The sequence below is a fragment of the Bos indicus x Bos taurus genome, chromosome 25 (genome assembly GCF_003369695.1).
Source record: "Bos indicus x Bos taurus breed Angus x Brahman F1 hybrid chromosome 25, Bos_hybrid_MaternalHap_v2.0, whole genome shotgun sequence".
Lineage (NCBI taxonomy): Eukaryota > Metazoa > Chordata > Mammalia > Artiodactyla > Bovidae > Bos > Bos indicus x Bos taurus.
This window is the reverse complement of record NC_040100.1, coordinates 15,631,728-15,645,805: the sequence shown is the minus strand read 5'-3', so window position 1 is coordinate 15,645,805 and position 14,078 is coordinate 15,631,728. Positions and strand designations below refer to the sequence as shown.

The 14,078-nt window shown below is 56.0% G+C and overlaps 1 protein-coding gene across 2 annotated transcripts; it reads right to left on the bottom strand.

Moving 5' to 3' along the window:
- Nucleotides 1-1,644: 1,644 nt before the first annotated feature.
- Nucleotides 1,645-10,298, bottom strand: ZNF629 (zinc finger protein 629). Of its 2 annotated transcripts, none has more exons than XM_027527550.1 (3): nt 10,091-10,298; nt 7,611-7,718; nt 1,645-7,455 (listed from the first exon to the last, which is right to left on the bottom strand). In XM_027527550.1, the coding sequence occupies exons 2-3, from the start codon at nt 7,681-7,683 to the stop codon at nt 4,922-4,924; spliced, it is 2,607 nt and encodes an 868-aa protein (XP_027383351.1). In that variant the 5' UTR covers nt 7,684-7,718; nt 10,091-10,298; the 3' UTR covers nt 1,645-4,921. The 2 variants fall into 2 exon arrangements, with proteins under 2 accessions (XP_027383351.1, XP_027383352.1); XM_027527551.1 differs by lacking the exon at nt 10,091-10,298 and adding an exon at nt 8,893-9,720.
- Nucleotides 10,299-14,078: the final 3,780 nt, after the last annotated feature.

Sequence of the window (14,078 nt, the reverse complement as noted above, 5' to 3'; positions counted from 1 at the left end):
CCTTGGGCTCTCTGGTGCTACACTCTGCTATATTATTTACCAAATTGCTACCATTTATGGCCAGGGTTGGAGGATGGGGCTAAGATCATGTCACTCGCCTTAATTCCCCTTTCCCCCAATGGTGTCCTTATCCCGAAGTTACTCCAACAAGGTACTCCACAGTCCAGCCTCTGCTCTCTCGCCTTTTCTCAGTTCCCACCCCACTATGCTCTTAAGCTGACACCTGTTATGCATCCTCTATCTCCCACCCCACCCCTAATCCCGACACTCACAATTTCCTGTTCCTGCAGCCCTCATCCTTCATGTCACTGCCTCTAGCCAGTTTCCTGCCCCGCTGCTGTGGCAGGTACTATGCCTGGATCCAACCCCTTCTGCTAAGTAAGAACCAATGGGGAACCTACCTGGTGGTCCAGTGGCTGAGACTGCACTCCCAAGGCAGGGGGCTCAGGTTCGACCCCTGGTCAGGGAACTAGATCCCACATGCCACAACTAACAGTTTACCTGCTGCACCTAAGACCCAGTGCAGCCCAATAAATTAAAAAAAAGAATCAGTGGGCTCCAGTGTCTGTTCTTCCTCTGGAGTCCCCTCATTTTACAGAGGACTCCTATGCTGATGGACCTCAGTGTCTCCAGGAAATATAGAATAGCCTTCCTTATTCGCTTCTTCATGAAATCAATTCCCTCTTCTCTTTCACCCTTCCCCACCCCTTGCTTTCCAGATGGAGAAGGGAAAGGAGAGACAATTGAGCCTGCCTTGGGAGTTGGGGTTAGAAAGACAAAGGGAAGGTGTGGATACAGCTTCCTGGCTAGGGCAGGAGGCCCCCAGCAGACTGGGGCAGAGGCAGGCACTGGGTTAGAGCTGCCTCAAGCAGTCACTTGGGCCAGGGCAAGGTTTAGGCCCAGGAGATAGTGCTGAGGCAAGCCTGCAAGGAGGATTTGGCGGTGCATCCCTGCCTGACCCAGACGATGTGGAGCCCAGGCCAGGCCCGGGCAGGCCCAGGGTGGGGGAGGAGAGGCTTGGTTGTACACAGAGCTTGCTCCTGGTCATTCTGGTTTCCTTTACCACCTTGCAATAGATCTTAGGTAAATGGCAGCCTTCTGTTAGCCTCAGCCTCTCCACACATTGGGGGCTCATGGGCTACATCCTGAGTTAGATGACGAGCTAGGTCTCCAACCACTTCTCTTCAGGGTCTAGGGGGCTCTGGTCTGGAGGAAGGGTTGGACACAGTCCAGGACCCAGGAGAACCAGGGGAGGCGGCTGCCAGCTTCTGGAACTAAATCTGGGCGCTGTGCCTCGTGGCAGTCTGCAGAGGGTGTGGGCGTCATGGCCAGAGAGGGCTCCCTGGGGCAGCACAGCTGGCCCTGAGCCAGCCCAGTGCGAGTCACCAGGCTGCCACCCAGAAGTCGGCATGCTGTGCTGCTTGGCTCTGCCACCTTCTCAGCACATTTCTCCCCGTCTCCCAAGAGGATAGATTTTAAAGCTATAAACCCTCAGGCTCCCACCAGCAAGCACTGGATGGAGATTTCCGGCCTCTGGGAACAGGGCTGGGCTGAGCTTTTGACTTACATGTGGACCCTGCCTTGGCAAAGAACGGGCTCTCTCAGCTTGCTCTGAATTTGAAAGAGAAGATAGAAAACACCTGGGAAATCTTATTCCCTTTATTCTCTTCAACTAATCAACATGACCACCGCTGACACAACACTGCTATTGACACACAATACTCAAAAGTGGGGCCTTTCTTCACTCCACGGGGACAAGTCAGATGAGTGGGGGCAAAAGAGTCGGGGCTGCTCACCTGAGGGGCAGGTGTGATGGAACCCCACCTCTCGGTTGTGATGGTTTCGAGCTTCCCCACCATTCAGGATTCATGGCAAGTTCTCCCGGGCTCCCTTCTGACCTCCATATCCATAGCAGTTTCAAGTTTCACCCTAAGCTCAGATCAGTTTCTACTCTCCCTTCTGCTTTCACCAATGACGCTGTGACCCTGTGTTGCGCTCCTCCATAAGGGCCTGTCTAAAGAGTCAGGCTTGCGTGGAGTTGGACAGGAGGGGTTGGCTACACTCTGCCTTCCCGACTCGCTTCCGGTGGGAAAGTGCCACAATCCCCTGGGCCTTGGCCTGACCTGGTCAGAAGGACTCGATACTGCCGCCTCCCCCAGCCTGCTCCCTGCTTAGTTCCTCCCAAGATGTAGCTCGCTCTGGGAGGAAAGCAGCTGGCTAAAGGAGTTTGGGGAGGTGGGCAACAGAGAACAGGTCACACCCCAAAGGTCTCTGACTCTGCCCCCTTTCTTGCTATGAAACCCCAGACCCCAACTAATTGTGTCCACATCATCCATTCAGTACCACAGCCAAGACCCTTGGCCCTCACCCTATGACATGCGAGCACCCTACTATGTATGCTACACCCGAGGCCTCGAAAGGCCCTCAGTCAGCCTTGACCACCCATCTTCCCCCGGACTGGCCCTGAGCCCCAAAAGCTGCTCTCCCGGACCCTTCTGGAGACTGATTCCTCAGGCCTATTTCCAAGAGGATCTGCTTCTAGTTTTACAAGGGGTTTGTTTCTACAAATGATTTTTCTTTCTGCTGCCATCTTAGAGGAAAGAAAAAACCTGCTTGGAGAATGGTCTCCTCTTCCTCAGTCTCAGAGGGACGCCTCCTCGGTCCATGCTGTCAGTAGAGGCAGGCAGGCTCCTTCTCCCCTCCTGGTGGCGCTTTCTGACCTGGCACTTGGGTGGGTGGGGCTTTATGCAGATATAATCAGGGTCTCCTCAGTCCCCCAAGACCTGCCTTTCCCTTCTCCCCAGCAGGCCTAGGCTTTTCCTCCTACAGTGTTCTAGATTTCAGCCTTTGAGGGTCATCCCTTTGGGAACAGGACAGACGGAGGGTGAAGGACTTTCACCTTTTGAACTTTTAGGTAATGGAATCAGAGGTCTCTTCCACAGGTTTGTAGGAAGCCGGGTCACCCTCTCCAGGGACGTGACTCCCCACCTGGCATCTCAGTTCTACTTGAACCACAGCACGTTACTGGGGCCGACGTGGTGTCAGTGGGCACTTCCTCCAGACCCAGCTCTGGACAGGGAGTCCTGTCCTCCTTTAAGGGTCTCTGGGGTTAAGGGGTGGGGTTCTTGTTATGGATGTTTCAAGAGTTTTGGCTCTTCGACCATTTCAGAGGACAACAGTCTCATTCCCCACCACGGGAGCAGGTTTGGCAGGGTTAATGAAAGTATGTCACTGTACGTGGTGTGTGAGGACAGGAGCCGGGCCTGGCCAGGGAGTGTGTTTCTCATCATTCTGTCTCCCTCTGAAGGTTTCTGGCTAAGGAGGAGAGGAGCCAAGTGGGTGGACTCTGTCTTCTTTCCAAGACCACAGTTGGGCTGGGCTGCTGCAACCTCAGAAGGCTCCAGGTACCCAGGTGAGGAAGGTGGTCAGGTCTCCGTGTACTCTTCAGGGACCCACGGTCCAGTCTGTGGGGTATCTGGACACCCATCACTACGTGTCCTCTTGCTGGCTCGTCCTCTTGCAGCCTTGCTAACAGTTCACGTGAGAGAATGAGGTTAAAAATCAGGTTGCTGGCTAATCCAGGCTCTCAATTCTGTCCATTCTGCTGTCCCTTGTTGCCAGAGAATCAAAGGTGGTGCTCTTAAGAGAAGTCTGGCCAGAATTTGACCACACACAGACCTCGTGTCTCTGAAGGGATTTATTCTTTGGAGGTCGACTAACAAGGCTTCTCCCTCTCTGAGGACAGAATGTAAGGAAATGGGCTGCCACAGCCTCAGGACTGGTGGCAGTTAGATTGCAGGAGAAGCCTCCCGACAGTGAGACCTGAGAATGTGGCAGGAGGGACCCTCCATCCCTGGAGGCCTCGCAGCGATGTTCCCCAGCTGAGCTGGGGAGAGGGGAGTCCTGCCTGGCTCGGGGATGTGGGGAACTCTGGTGGCCTGAGCTAGGATCTGCTTGTATTTGCAGTTTGACAAGCTTCTGAAACAGGGAGGACTGGGCAGCCTGGGGTTTGTTGGGTTCCATCTCAACGGCTTCTCCACCTTGGTTCGCTTTCCTCAAAGCACTCTAATAAATCACCCTACTCTTCCCTCCTAATTTTTGTGGTGGTTTCCTAGTCTCCTTACACTTAAAACTTTTATGCTCCCCAAACTTTGGCCTTTAAACAGGCTGGACATGTTTTTTTCTTCCCATTTTGGGGGTTCTTTCTGATCAGGAGTTCCATGGGCCTCTCCCTCTCTCACACACAATCATCTAAGACTTCCCTCGTCCCCCACAGAACCCCCAGTGCCTTGAACTGGACCTTCTCTTCCCAGTTCCTGGGTCATTTCTCCTCTGGGGAATCAGAAGTTTCCTCCTCATTCCCACGCTCCTCCCCCAGCCCAGCATTTTCCTTGGTGTCATCGTCCACGGCTCTGGCAGACGGGCTCCCTCCCATACTCTTGGGGGAGAGAACACTGTGGAGTGAGTTCATGGGAGGTCCTTCTACACCTTCTAAGGGTCACTCCTCCCAAGTCGATGCTGTCGGATTCCCTGTGCTTCCCCGACCCTATAGTTTCACTAGGTTTTCAATACAGTTTTATAGGGTTGTCTAGAGACATATTGGGACCTCTTCCTACAATTAATAGGGCTTTTATCCACTATGGTTTATAGGGTTTTTCTGCTACAGACTTAAAGGGCTTTTTTTTTCCTACATATTTATAGGGTTTCTAACCCAACAGTTTTTCTCTACTGCCTTATAAGTGGTTCCCACCAACAGTTTTAAAGGGTTATTCATCACTGATGTAAAAGCACTACTTTTACCCACAATTCTTTATCCTCTTCTTCTCTACAATCTGATAGGGTTTTCCTCCTTTCCCCACGTAACTTTTGAGGAGACCCAGTGTTCCTCTCAGGAGAGAGGCCTCTGGTCTCCAGACCCTGTTCACAGGGTGACCCCGGGGTGGCAGCTCCTATGGAGGAGGAGGGCTGAGACTTCTGTGAAGCCATCTCCACACTCGGGGCACAAATAGGGCTTTTCTTCCAAGCTGGTTTTGGGGCTTCCCCCTTCCTCATGGCTGCTGCTCTCTGTGGGTGCGGGGGCCTCTCCCTCACCTTCCTGGCTTGTGGACAGGGTGGCTGGCTCTGGGAGGGGGTCCTCGGGTATGGGGGACTTTTCTTGAGTATGGGTCTCCTGGTGCCGGATGAGAGCCAGGCGATCGAGGAAGGAGGCCCCACAATCTGAGCAGCTGTAGGGTCTGGCCCCCAGGGGGCTCCTGAGATGCTCCAGGAGGACGGAGGAGCTCTTCCCCAGCTCTGGACTCTTCTGGGCTTTCCCGCCGGCATGAACTTTCTGGTGCAGCAGCAGCTCTGAGCTGAGGGCAAAGCTTTTTTTGCATTCGGGGCATTTAAAGGGCTTTCCACTGAGGAAGGGACTGGGCCCCGCCCCTTCCCCGAGGCCAATCCGATAATCGGGAAAGAGATAGGGCTTTTCGTTGCCGTGGGTGACCTGATGCTGGAGGAGCACCGAGCGATCCAGAAAGCTCTCGCCACAGTGCGAACAGATGTAGGACTTGGAGGAGGGCAGCCCCAGCCTGTGGCTGAAACTCTCCTGCCCGTCGGGCATTTTAAAGGGCTGTCCAGGCGGGTCGGCTCTGCCCTCCGCAGCACCGGGAAAGGAATTCCCTCCAAAAGGGAGCCTGGGGGACCGGAACTGAGGCGGCTTGGGGGCGGGGTGGGCAGGGAGGCCGTCCGAATTTTTGTAGGGGTTTTCGCCAATATGGATCCTCTGATGCTGCATGAATATGCCCTCGTCGTTGAACCCCTTCCCGCAAACCAGACACTTGTGGGGTTTGGCTCCGGGGGGTGGGGTCAGCAGGGCAGGGTCCCCGAGCCCCAGGAGGCCGTCGCCCTGAGCTCTTCGGGCCGGGGTCTTGCCCCTCTCGTGGATCACCCGATGCTGCTCCAGCTCGTGCGCCTCCAAGAAGGCCTTCCCGCAGTCGGAGCACACGAAGAGGTTCTCGTCCATGTGCGTGCGCACATGCGTGATGAGGTTGGAGCTCTGGCTGAAGCTCTTGCCGCACTCAGGGCACTTGTAGGGCTTCTCGCCCGTGTGCGTGCGCCGGTGCTGGATCAGGTGCGAGCTACGGATGAAGCTCTTGCCGCAGTCGGAGCACTTGTAGGGCTTCTCGCCCGTGTGGATGCGCTGGTGGCGGATGAGGGTGGAGCTCATGATGAAGCTCTTGCCGCAGTCGGCACAGATGTAGGGCCGCTCGCCGCGGTGGATGCGCTGGTGGTTGATGAGGTTGGAGCTGACACTGAAGCTCTTGCCGCACTCAGGGCACTTGTAGGGCCGCTCGCCCGTGTGCGTGCGCTGGTGCCGCAGCAGCGTGGCGCTCAGCGTGAAGGTCTTGCCGCACACCGGGCACTTGAAGGGGTCCTCGCGCAGGTGAGTCCGCTGGTGCTTGATGAGCGTGGAGCTGTGGCCGAAGCTCTTGCCGCACTCCAGGCATTCGTAGGGCTTCTCGCCCGTGTGCGTGCGCTGGTGCTGGGTGAGCTCCGAGCTCTGGATGAAGCTCTTGCCGCACTCGGTGCAGCGGTAGGGCTTCTCACCGGCGTGGATCTTCTGGTGCTTGAGGAGGTTGTGGTTCTGGCCGAAGCGCTTGCCGCACTCGGGGCACTTGTAGGGCTTCTCGCCCGTGTGGGTGGCCTGGTGCTGGATGAGGTCCGAGCTGCGGTAGAAGGCCCGCCGGCACTCGCCGCACTTGTAGGGCTTCTCGCCTGTGTGCGAGCGCTGGTGCTTGATGAGGTTGGTGCTCTGGGTGAAGGCCTTCTCGCACTCGGTGCACTTGTAGGGCTTCTCGCCCGTGTGCGTGCGCTGGTGTTGCACCAGGTTGGAGCTCCAGCTGAAGCACTTGCCGCAGTCGGGGCACTTGTAGGGCTTCTCGCCCGTGTGCGTGCGCTGGTGCTGCACCAGGTGCGAGCTCTGCGTGAAGCTCTTCCCGCACTCGGAGCAGGTGTTGGGCCGCTCACCCGTGTGGATGCGCTGGTGCCGCAGCAGCTTGGACCACTGGCTGAAGCTCTTGCCACACTCATTGCAAATGTAGGGCTTCTCGGCGCCGGCCGGGCGGCCTTGCACTAGCTCCCGCAGGCTGGGCTCATTGGCCGGGACCACCGAGGGGCTGTTCCAGGTGGTCAGAGTCCCCCACTGCCAACTGGCCTCACAGGCCTTGGTCCAGTCTGACGGGGTCGGGACTACCTCGGGGGAGGGGGTGTCCAGAGGGGTCTGGTGGTCCGAGGGGTTGGCGTGACCCAGCGGGGCCGGGGCATCCTGGGGGCCAGAGGCATCCTGGGAGGGTGTCTCCAGGGGCATCTCTGATGGGTCCTTGAATTCTGGGCTCTGATCTGGATCTCCCAAGATGACCTCCTCCCCAGAACTTTCCTGCTGAGTGCTCTCCTCTTCGTTCCCACTCTCTGCACCTACAGAGAGAAAGGGAGTCTCCAGCCCCCATCTCCTTTCAGAATCGGGGGCAGGCCTCACTTCCCTCCTCCCGGGGTTTCTCCCAGAGCCTGCGCCCCTCCCTGAATGGGGCCACTCTCTCCTCAGGACCGCCGTCCCTTCTTGTGTCCCTCACCTGGGTGACCATCGTCCGGGCTCTGTCCAGGATCCTGCAGATCTGGGCCCCAGAGCGCCGTCTCAGGTTCCATCCCGGAACTCAGGGCTGTCCAGTGCTCCAGGGACCCTGGGGGTGGGGTGGGGCAGGGAGCTGAGCCCCGGTCTGCTTTGACTCCCCCAGCCCCACTCCCCCATCTGCCCCATCCCCAGCCCTTATTTCTCCTGATGTGAACTGTAGTCTCCTACCTCCCCATTTTTCTGTGCCTTGGTTCTCACCGCAACCCCCTCCCCCTGTAGGCCTGCCTTCTGCTCCAGAGCTTAAGATCACCACTAAGCAAGTAGGTGAATTTGAGTATAATTAAAAGCTCGTCAGTCATAACCCTTTGAACCCAGACTGGGGGCTGGAGAAGCATCTGACGCCCACAGGAAAAGGAGGCTCTCACCCCACCCCTCAGATGCCCAGAGGCTGGGAAACCTGTTATTTTGTTAATCAGAGGAAGCTCATTAAGACTCTAATTTTCCTCCTTAATGGGGCTGCTAATTGGGACCAATAAACTTTGCTTATGAGCCCCACAGAGAACCAAGACTAGCTGGAACACTTAAAGAGTTAAAAAAAAAAAAAGTAATAACCACCCTGATTTCCCTGAGGGGACAGACAGGGCATTCCAAAAGACTGGAGCACTTTCCCGTTATCTAAGCACAGAAAGAAAGAGGAAGCTAGGGCTAGAGGTAGGGAGAGGGGGCAGTTTAAAGCCATCAGGGACTTCTGCAGAAACTACTTTGAGAGGGAAATGGAAAGGAAAAGAGAGACAGGATGAATGCATGCAGACCACCTGGCATGTGACAGCAGACACAGTGCCTGCCGTATGGTCCTCATCATCTCACCCCCAATCAGGTTGTCCATTTTCCTGATTAGGAAACCAATGCCCAGTGAGATTTCTTCAAGGTCACAGGCTGGGAAGTGGCAGGGCTAAGACCAGAAATGCAAGATTCTGTGTCTGGCATGTCCTGGCCTCTAAGAGAGGGAGATGACCTTGAAAGTCATGTGAAACTCACAAACGCGGGCAGATGGGGAAAGACAGCTCAGTCAGAGCCTGCTGGCCATGGGAAAGGGCTGGAGAAATTCCTGGGACCAGGTTTCCCTGGCTATGAAAGAAGGGGTTGGATCCTGACAACCCAGAGCTCTGAACAAGAAACAGAACACTCCCGGCTGAAGCCTTCCACTATGGTTCCATCCTGGCATCCCTTCTTCTAATCCATTTTCTCTTTTGTTGCTGCTGTACTCCATCCCTAACACGTACTAGGTGTCCAGTAAATTCTGGATGAATGAATGAGATGCCCCTTGCTCCTAGAGAACCTCTTTGGTCCAGTGCTTTGGAGAGGATGGCAGCAGAGGAACAGGAGCTCAGAGTGAAACACAGGCAGCTGTCACTCCCAAAACGGTGATAAGATTCCGGGATGAGGGAACAGGGCCTCAGAAGCTAAGTGCGAGAACTCTCTACAACGTTTAGACCCTTAAGAGAGACCCTGTGGGGGCCTGGGCTTTGGGTGGCCATGTGCAAAGACTCCAGAGGAGGCTGTGGGGTGGTAACCAAACTGAAGCAGGAGCTAGCTGAACCCAGGAGAGACAGGAGTTAGATTTTAGGAAGTAAATGAATTTCTTCATCTCTGCAGCTTCTTAGGCTCTGAGAATCCCCCACCCCCATCCGTAAGTGTCTGTGGGGAGGTGGCAGCCGCGATTTCTGCTAAGCTGGGGGCTGCCTGCCTATTTTGAAGAGGCCTGCTGTGTTTGCTGAGGACAGGTGAGCACTCATCTACCTTGATGTCTCTGGAAAAATTCAAACTCAGCGGTCCGGGGTAGAAGGGAAAGGGTTAATGACAAGGCCCACATGGAGCAGGAAAGTGGGGAGACCGAGGGAGGTGAGAGGTGCTCGGGCCTGCACGGGTCTCGACCTCAAGTCAGCCCCACTGCGAAGGGAGAGGGAGGGCAGAAGAGCAGGAGGCTGCCTCCCAGAGAGGTGTGGAGAGCGGCCCAGGGTGACCCTGACATGGAGGTAGCTGCGGGAATGCAGCCACCCTGGCCCCGGTCCCCCCACGCCCGCACCGGCCCAGACCCTGGACTTCGGCTCCAGCCGGTCCCCGCGACCCTCCTTCCTTTCTCCAACCCCGAGCCCGGCATCCTCCCCTCCCCCGCCCCCCGGGGGCACCCAGGATTCCCGGCTCCCCCGCGGCGCCCCAGCCCCCGGCCCGGCCGAATTCCCTCTTCCCAGAATGCTCACGCCCTCCCCTCCCCCACAGCCAGACCCTCGCGCTCTTCCCAGAATCCTCGGCCCTCGCGGCCCCTGCCCGGCCCCCACCCCTACCCCGGGCGGCCGGGGGGCGGGGGAGGGGGCTCACGCCCGGGCCCGGGCCCCCGGCCTCCCGCGCCCCATTGTTCCCCGGCGGCCGTCCCGGGCCCTCCGGGCCACCCCCCCGGGAACCCAGGCGTCCCCCACTCACGGCTCTGGGGTCTGGGAAAGGCCGGAAGGCAGGATCCAGCCCCAGGGGACTTAACCCCTTGAATGCCCTGCCTCGGTGGGCGGGCTAGATGCCGAGGACTCTAGGGTCCTTCTCAAGGGGTGATCCCAAGCTGAGGACCCGGGGACCAGTTCAGGGTGACTGGGACGGAGCAGGAAGTGACCCCAGCTTCCCGGGCCCCTCTAGCCTGGAGTCAGAGCATCAGCTCTATGGGATTTAACCCTTTGCCTCCCACAGCCTGGGAAAAAAAGGAGGACGAGGAAGCCGGGAGGTGGCGGAGACGGCGCCCCTCTCTCCGTCTCCAGTGGGAGCTGATTCTCGGGGGGAACCGAGATGCCAGTGAGGGGCTCCGGATTTCTGGCCACCCTGCATCTGGCAGGGGCTCCGCCTGCAGCTCCCAGAAAGCCCGAGCTCTGATTTGGTGGCTGCTGGTCCCCTGGGGTCTGCCTTTGTTGGGACTCAGACCCACGAAGGGGTCTTGGATGTCTGGGTTGTGGGTTGGGATTAGGGGCTGGCCGGCCACACTTGGAGATGGAACATCTACAGACGAAAAAAACGGCTTAGTTGAAATAAGTCGCAGCAGCAAGCATTTGGGCTAAGGGGACCAGCACAGCCAGGAGAGATTTGTGGCAACCTGTGTCCCTGGCCCCAGCCTCCCTGGCAAGTGTGTGCCCGCCCCCGGGGCCCCAATTAGCTCTCCTTAGAGGAGGAAACTGAGGCCTGGTTGTGGCAGGAGAGAGGAGGGCCAGAGCCTTTCCCAGTAGCTCCTGGGGCACCCAGCTCAGAGCAAGAGAAAAACCCAGGTGGCCTCCCAAGGCCAGTTTATGTGGGCTCCCAATGCTTATAGCCTTGATCTCTTTTCCTCCTCACTCCAATCCACGATCATCCCTATTTTACAGGACAGGAAACTAAGGTGTGGGATGTGAGGCCATGCCATTATTTCAATTGAAAACATTTGTATATGGAAGCCTATTACCTCTGGGCACTGTGGGGAACAGAAAGGTGGGGAGACCTCAGAGTTGAACAAAAGCTGGGCTCTCTACCCTCAAGAACTCAGAAGGTTTGAGTGTGTGTGTGTGTGTGTTAAACACAAAGGAATTACAGGAGAACGTGAGTTCTGTCTGTTCAGAGACATGAGTGCGCTGGAGCCAGAGGAGGAACAAACCGTCAGAAATTGCTATGGTGGACGCAGCTTCTCTGGGCCTACGTCTGCCGTTAGAGTGTGTGGCCAGCAGGACAAGAGGCCCCGCTGGGCCTGCCTCTGTTCCTTATCAGCACTGTCACCTTCCACCTGCTCTAGCAGCCATATCTCCATCTTATCCTTGGCTTCCGACACCTTTGATACCTCGCTGTCACCTCAGGGTCTTTGCTCCTCCTGAGCCCCCTTCCCCTGTGTTTCTTGCAGCATGTTTCACCCCAACACTATCGGCCCCTCCTGCACGCACGGAGGTTAAGAGCAGCTCCATCCGGGCAGGGGCCTGGCCTCTTGTCATCACTGCCATCAGAACAGTGACTGGCAGGTAGTAGGTGCCCAGTGCACGGAATGAAGTCATCCTCCTGCCTCTTCCATCTGTTTCTGGATCAATCCCCAAGCTGGACACATGGGGCAGAGGTGGGCAGAACCTCCAGGGCACAGTCACGTTCATTCACAGACATCCCCATTCTCGCCCCCTCTCTCTGAGGGATGTGTGAGAGGGAGGCCCACATGGGATCAGAAAGGCTGGTGGGCAGATCTGACCTCCAAGGCTCTCTCCAGCCCTCCCCGGGCTACAGAAGTCTGACCGGGCCCTGGGGCAGTGGTGGGCAGGAAAGCTGTACCCGAGAGGCTCACAGAAAGAGGTGAATTTGACCTACAAGATTTTTGTCTCTCTCTTTTTTTAACTGAATAAATTGCCACCTTTAAAAAATTGGTACATTTCAGGACTTCCCTGGTGGCTCAGTGGTTAAGAATCTGCCTTACAATGCAAGAGACACTGATTCAATCCCTGACCTGGGAAGATCCCACACGCTGTAGAGCAGCTAAGCTCATGTGCTGTAACTATTGAGCCTGTGCTCTAGAGCCCGGGGGCCGCAACTACTAAACCCACGTGCTGCAGCTGCTGAAGCGCCTGCACCCGAGCCTGCACCACAACAGCAGAAGCCACTGTAATGGGAAACCCACACACTGCAGCCAGAGAGGAGCCCACACAGCAACGAAGACCCAGTGCAGCCAAAAATAAATACACTTTTACATGATTACCCCCAAATTGGTATGTTTCATATAAAAATTCGAATTTTGGAAAATCCAAAGATGTGGCAACATCACCCAAATTTTCACATGGAGACAGCTGGCTGGGCGGTCGGGTCCTTCTTTAGTAGGACACTGACTTTCCAGTTTGTCACAGTCCTTGTCACTCCATTGCGTCCCCAACTGTGAGACTGAAAGGTAGTTTCAATATATTAATCATCTTTCATTATTGATACTCCAGCACCCACGTAACAGTAGCTATTAATTCTGTACCCTTTGCTCTAGGTTCACCAGGTTCAGAATGATAAATAGAATGATGATATCTGCTGACGTGGTTCCATTGATGATGCCAGGCACTGTCCCAAGGGTTTACATGTAATTCCACAAACCTTCACAACAACTCATGAAACCATTATTATTATTATTTGAGGATAGAGTGAGTCACTGGGACACAAGTTTCTAGGAATGAGATAAATTCAAACCCAGGCATGCTGACTTCAGAAACATCATGGCTCTTAACCATGACTCAGGTTGGCTGTGTGTGTGTGTGTGTCTGGGACCACAGGGTAAACCTCTCGACCCCACCATTCTCTCCTCCACTAGCTCCAGAAGCTGGAGAGAGGAATTGGGAAGGGCGGGCACCCTGGGTGGGCCAAGCCATTCTCCAGACAGATTCCTGTCCTACTTCTAGGGAGGCAGAGGGTGCTCTGAAGGTGGGGGTGTGCTGTTCTGTTGCCTATAGTCAGATGGCGCAGTAGCCATGAAGGAGACCCTCCTGCCAGGGAAATTTCTGGAAGGATGAGGATTGACTCCTTGCCTTTCATGGACAGCCCACTGCCATGTTCTTCTTGGCCACAGCTCACCAGCCTCCTCTGTGACCCCTTAATACACGACCTTGTGCCCAGAAGCCAGGTTACACTGAGAGCAGTAAGGTCCTGAAGGTGGTTAGGTGTGTGTCTGTGTTCAGTCATATCCCCCTCTTTGCAACCCCATGGACTGCACCCTGCCAGGCTCCTCTGTCCATGGAATTTTCCAGACAAAGGTATTGGAGTGGGTTGCCATTTCCTGCTCCAGAGGATCTTCCTGACTCAGGGGCTGAACCCGAGTCTCTTGTGTCTCCTGCATTGACAGGCAGGTTCTTTATCACTGTTGCCGCCCTGTGATCCCCTGGAGGTGGATCCTGGTCAAAACCCTGCTCCATCTTCACTGCCAGTGTGGTCTTGGGCAACTCACTTTGCCTCTTAGAGATTTAGCTACCTCTTCTTTGGAAAGAGGATAAGCCTTGTTTTCCAAGGGACGGGAGGGTTACCTGAGGTGATGCAAGAATTCAGAGCTGACCAGCTCTAGCCAGGTCTGCCTCAGTCCTCCTTGTCAGAGCGCACAGCCCTCAGCCTGGTGGGCAGGAGAGCCAGGAATCTGGAAACCGTGTCCTGGGTCATCTGGGAGGATGTGGGGCCATGACTAGACATCCCCTGCTTTGTGGATAGGGATGCTCTCAAGGCAGGAGGCAAGGGCTGGGAAGGTGAAGCCAGAGGAGGCCACTCACCTCACCACCCCAGGCACCTTGCTGTGAGGACACCTTTCTAGCCACAGGCAGAAAGGCTGCCAGACGCTGCCACCAGAAAAGGATGGCCCTTCTACCCCCAAGATATGCATGCTGGAGGCGTGCAGGCCCCTGTGGGTCTCCTGGGCACCAAGCCTTTCTGTGTCTCCCACTTTGATTACAGCAAACAGCCTTCATTC

Excerpts from the sequence above, each read along its gene's own strand:
- ZNF629 (XM_027527550.1), bottom strand. The coding sequence starts at position 7,683 with ATGGAACCTGAGACGGCGCTCTGGGGCCCAGATCTGCAGGATCCTGGA. Across the intron at positions 7,456-7,610 it reads CCCGGACGATGGTCACCCAG|GTGCAGAGAGTGGGAACGAA; the intron begins GTGAGGGACACA and ends TTCTCTCTGTAG.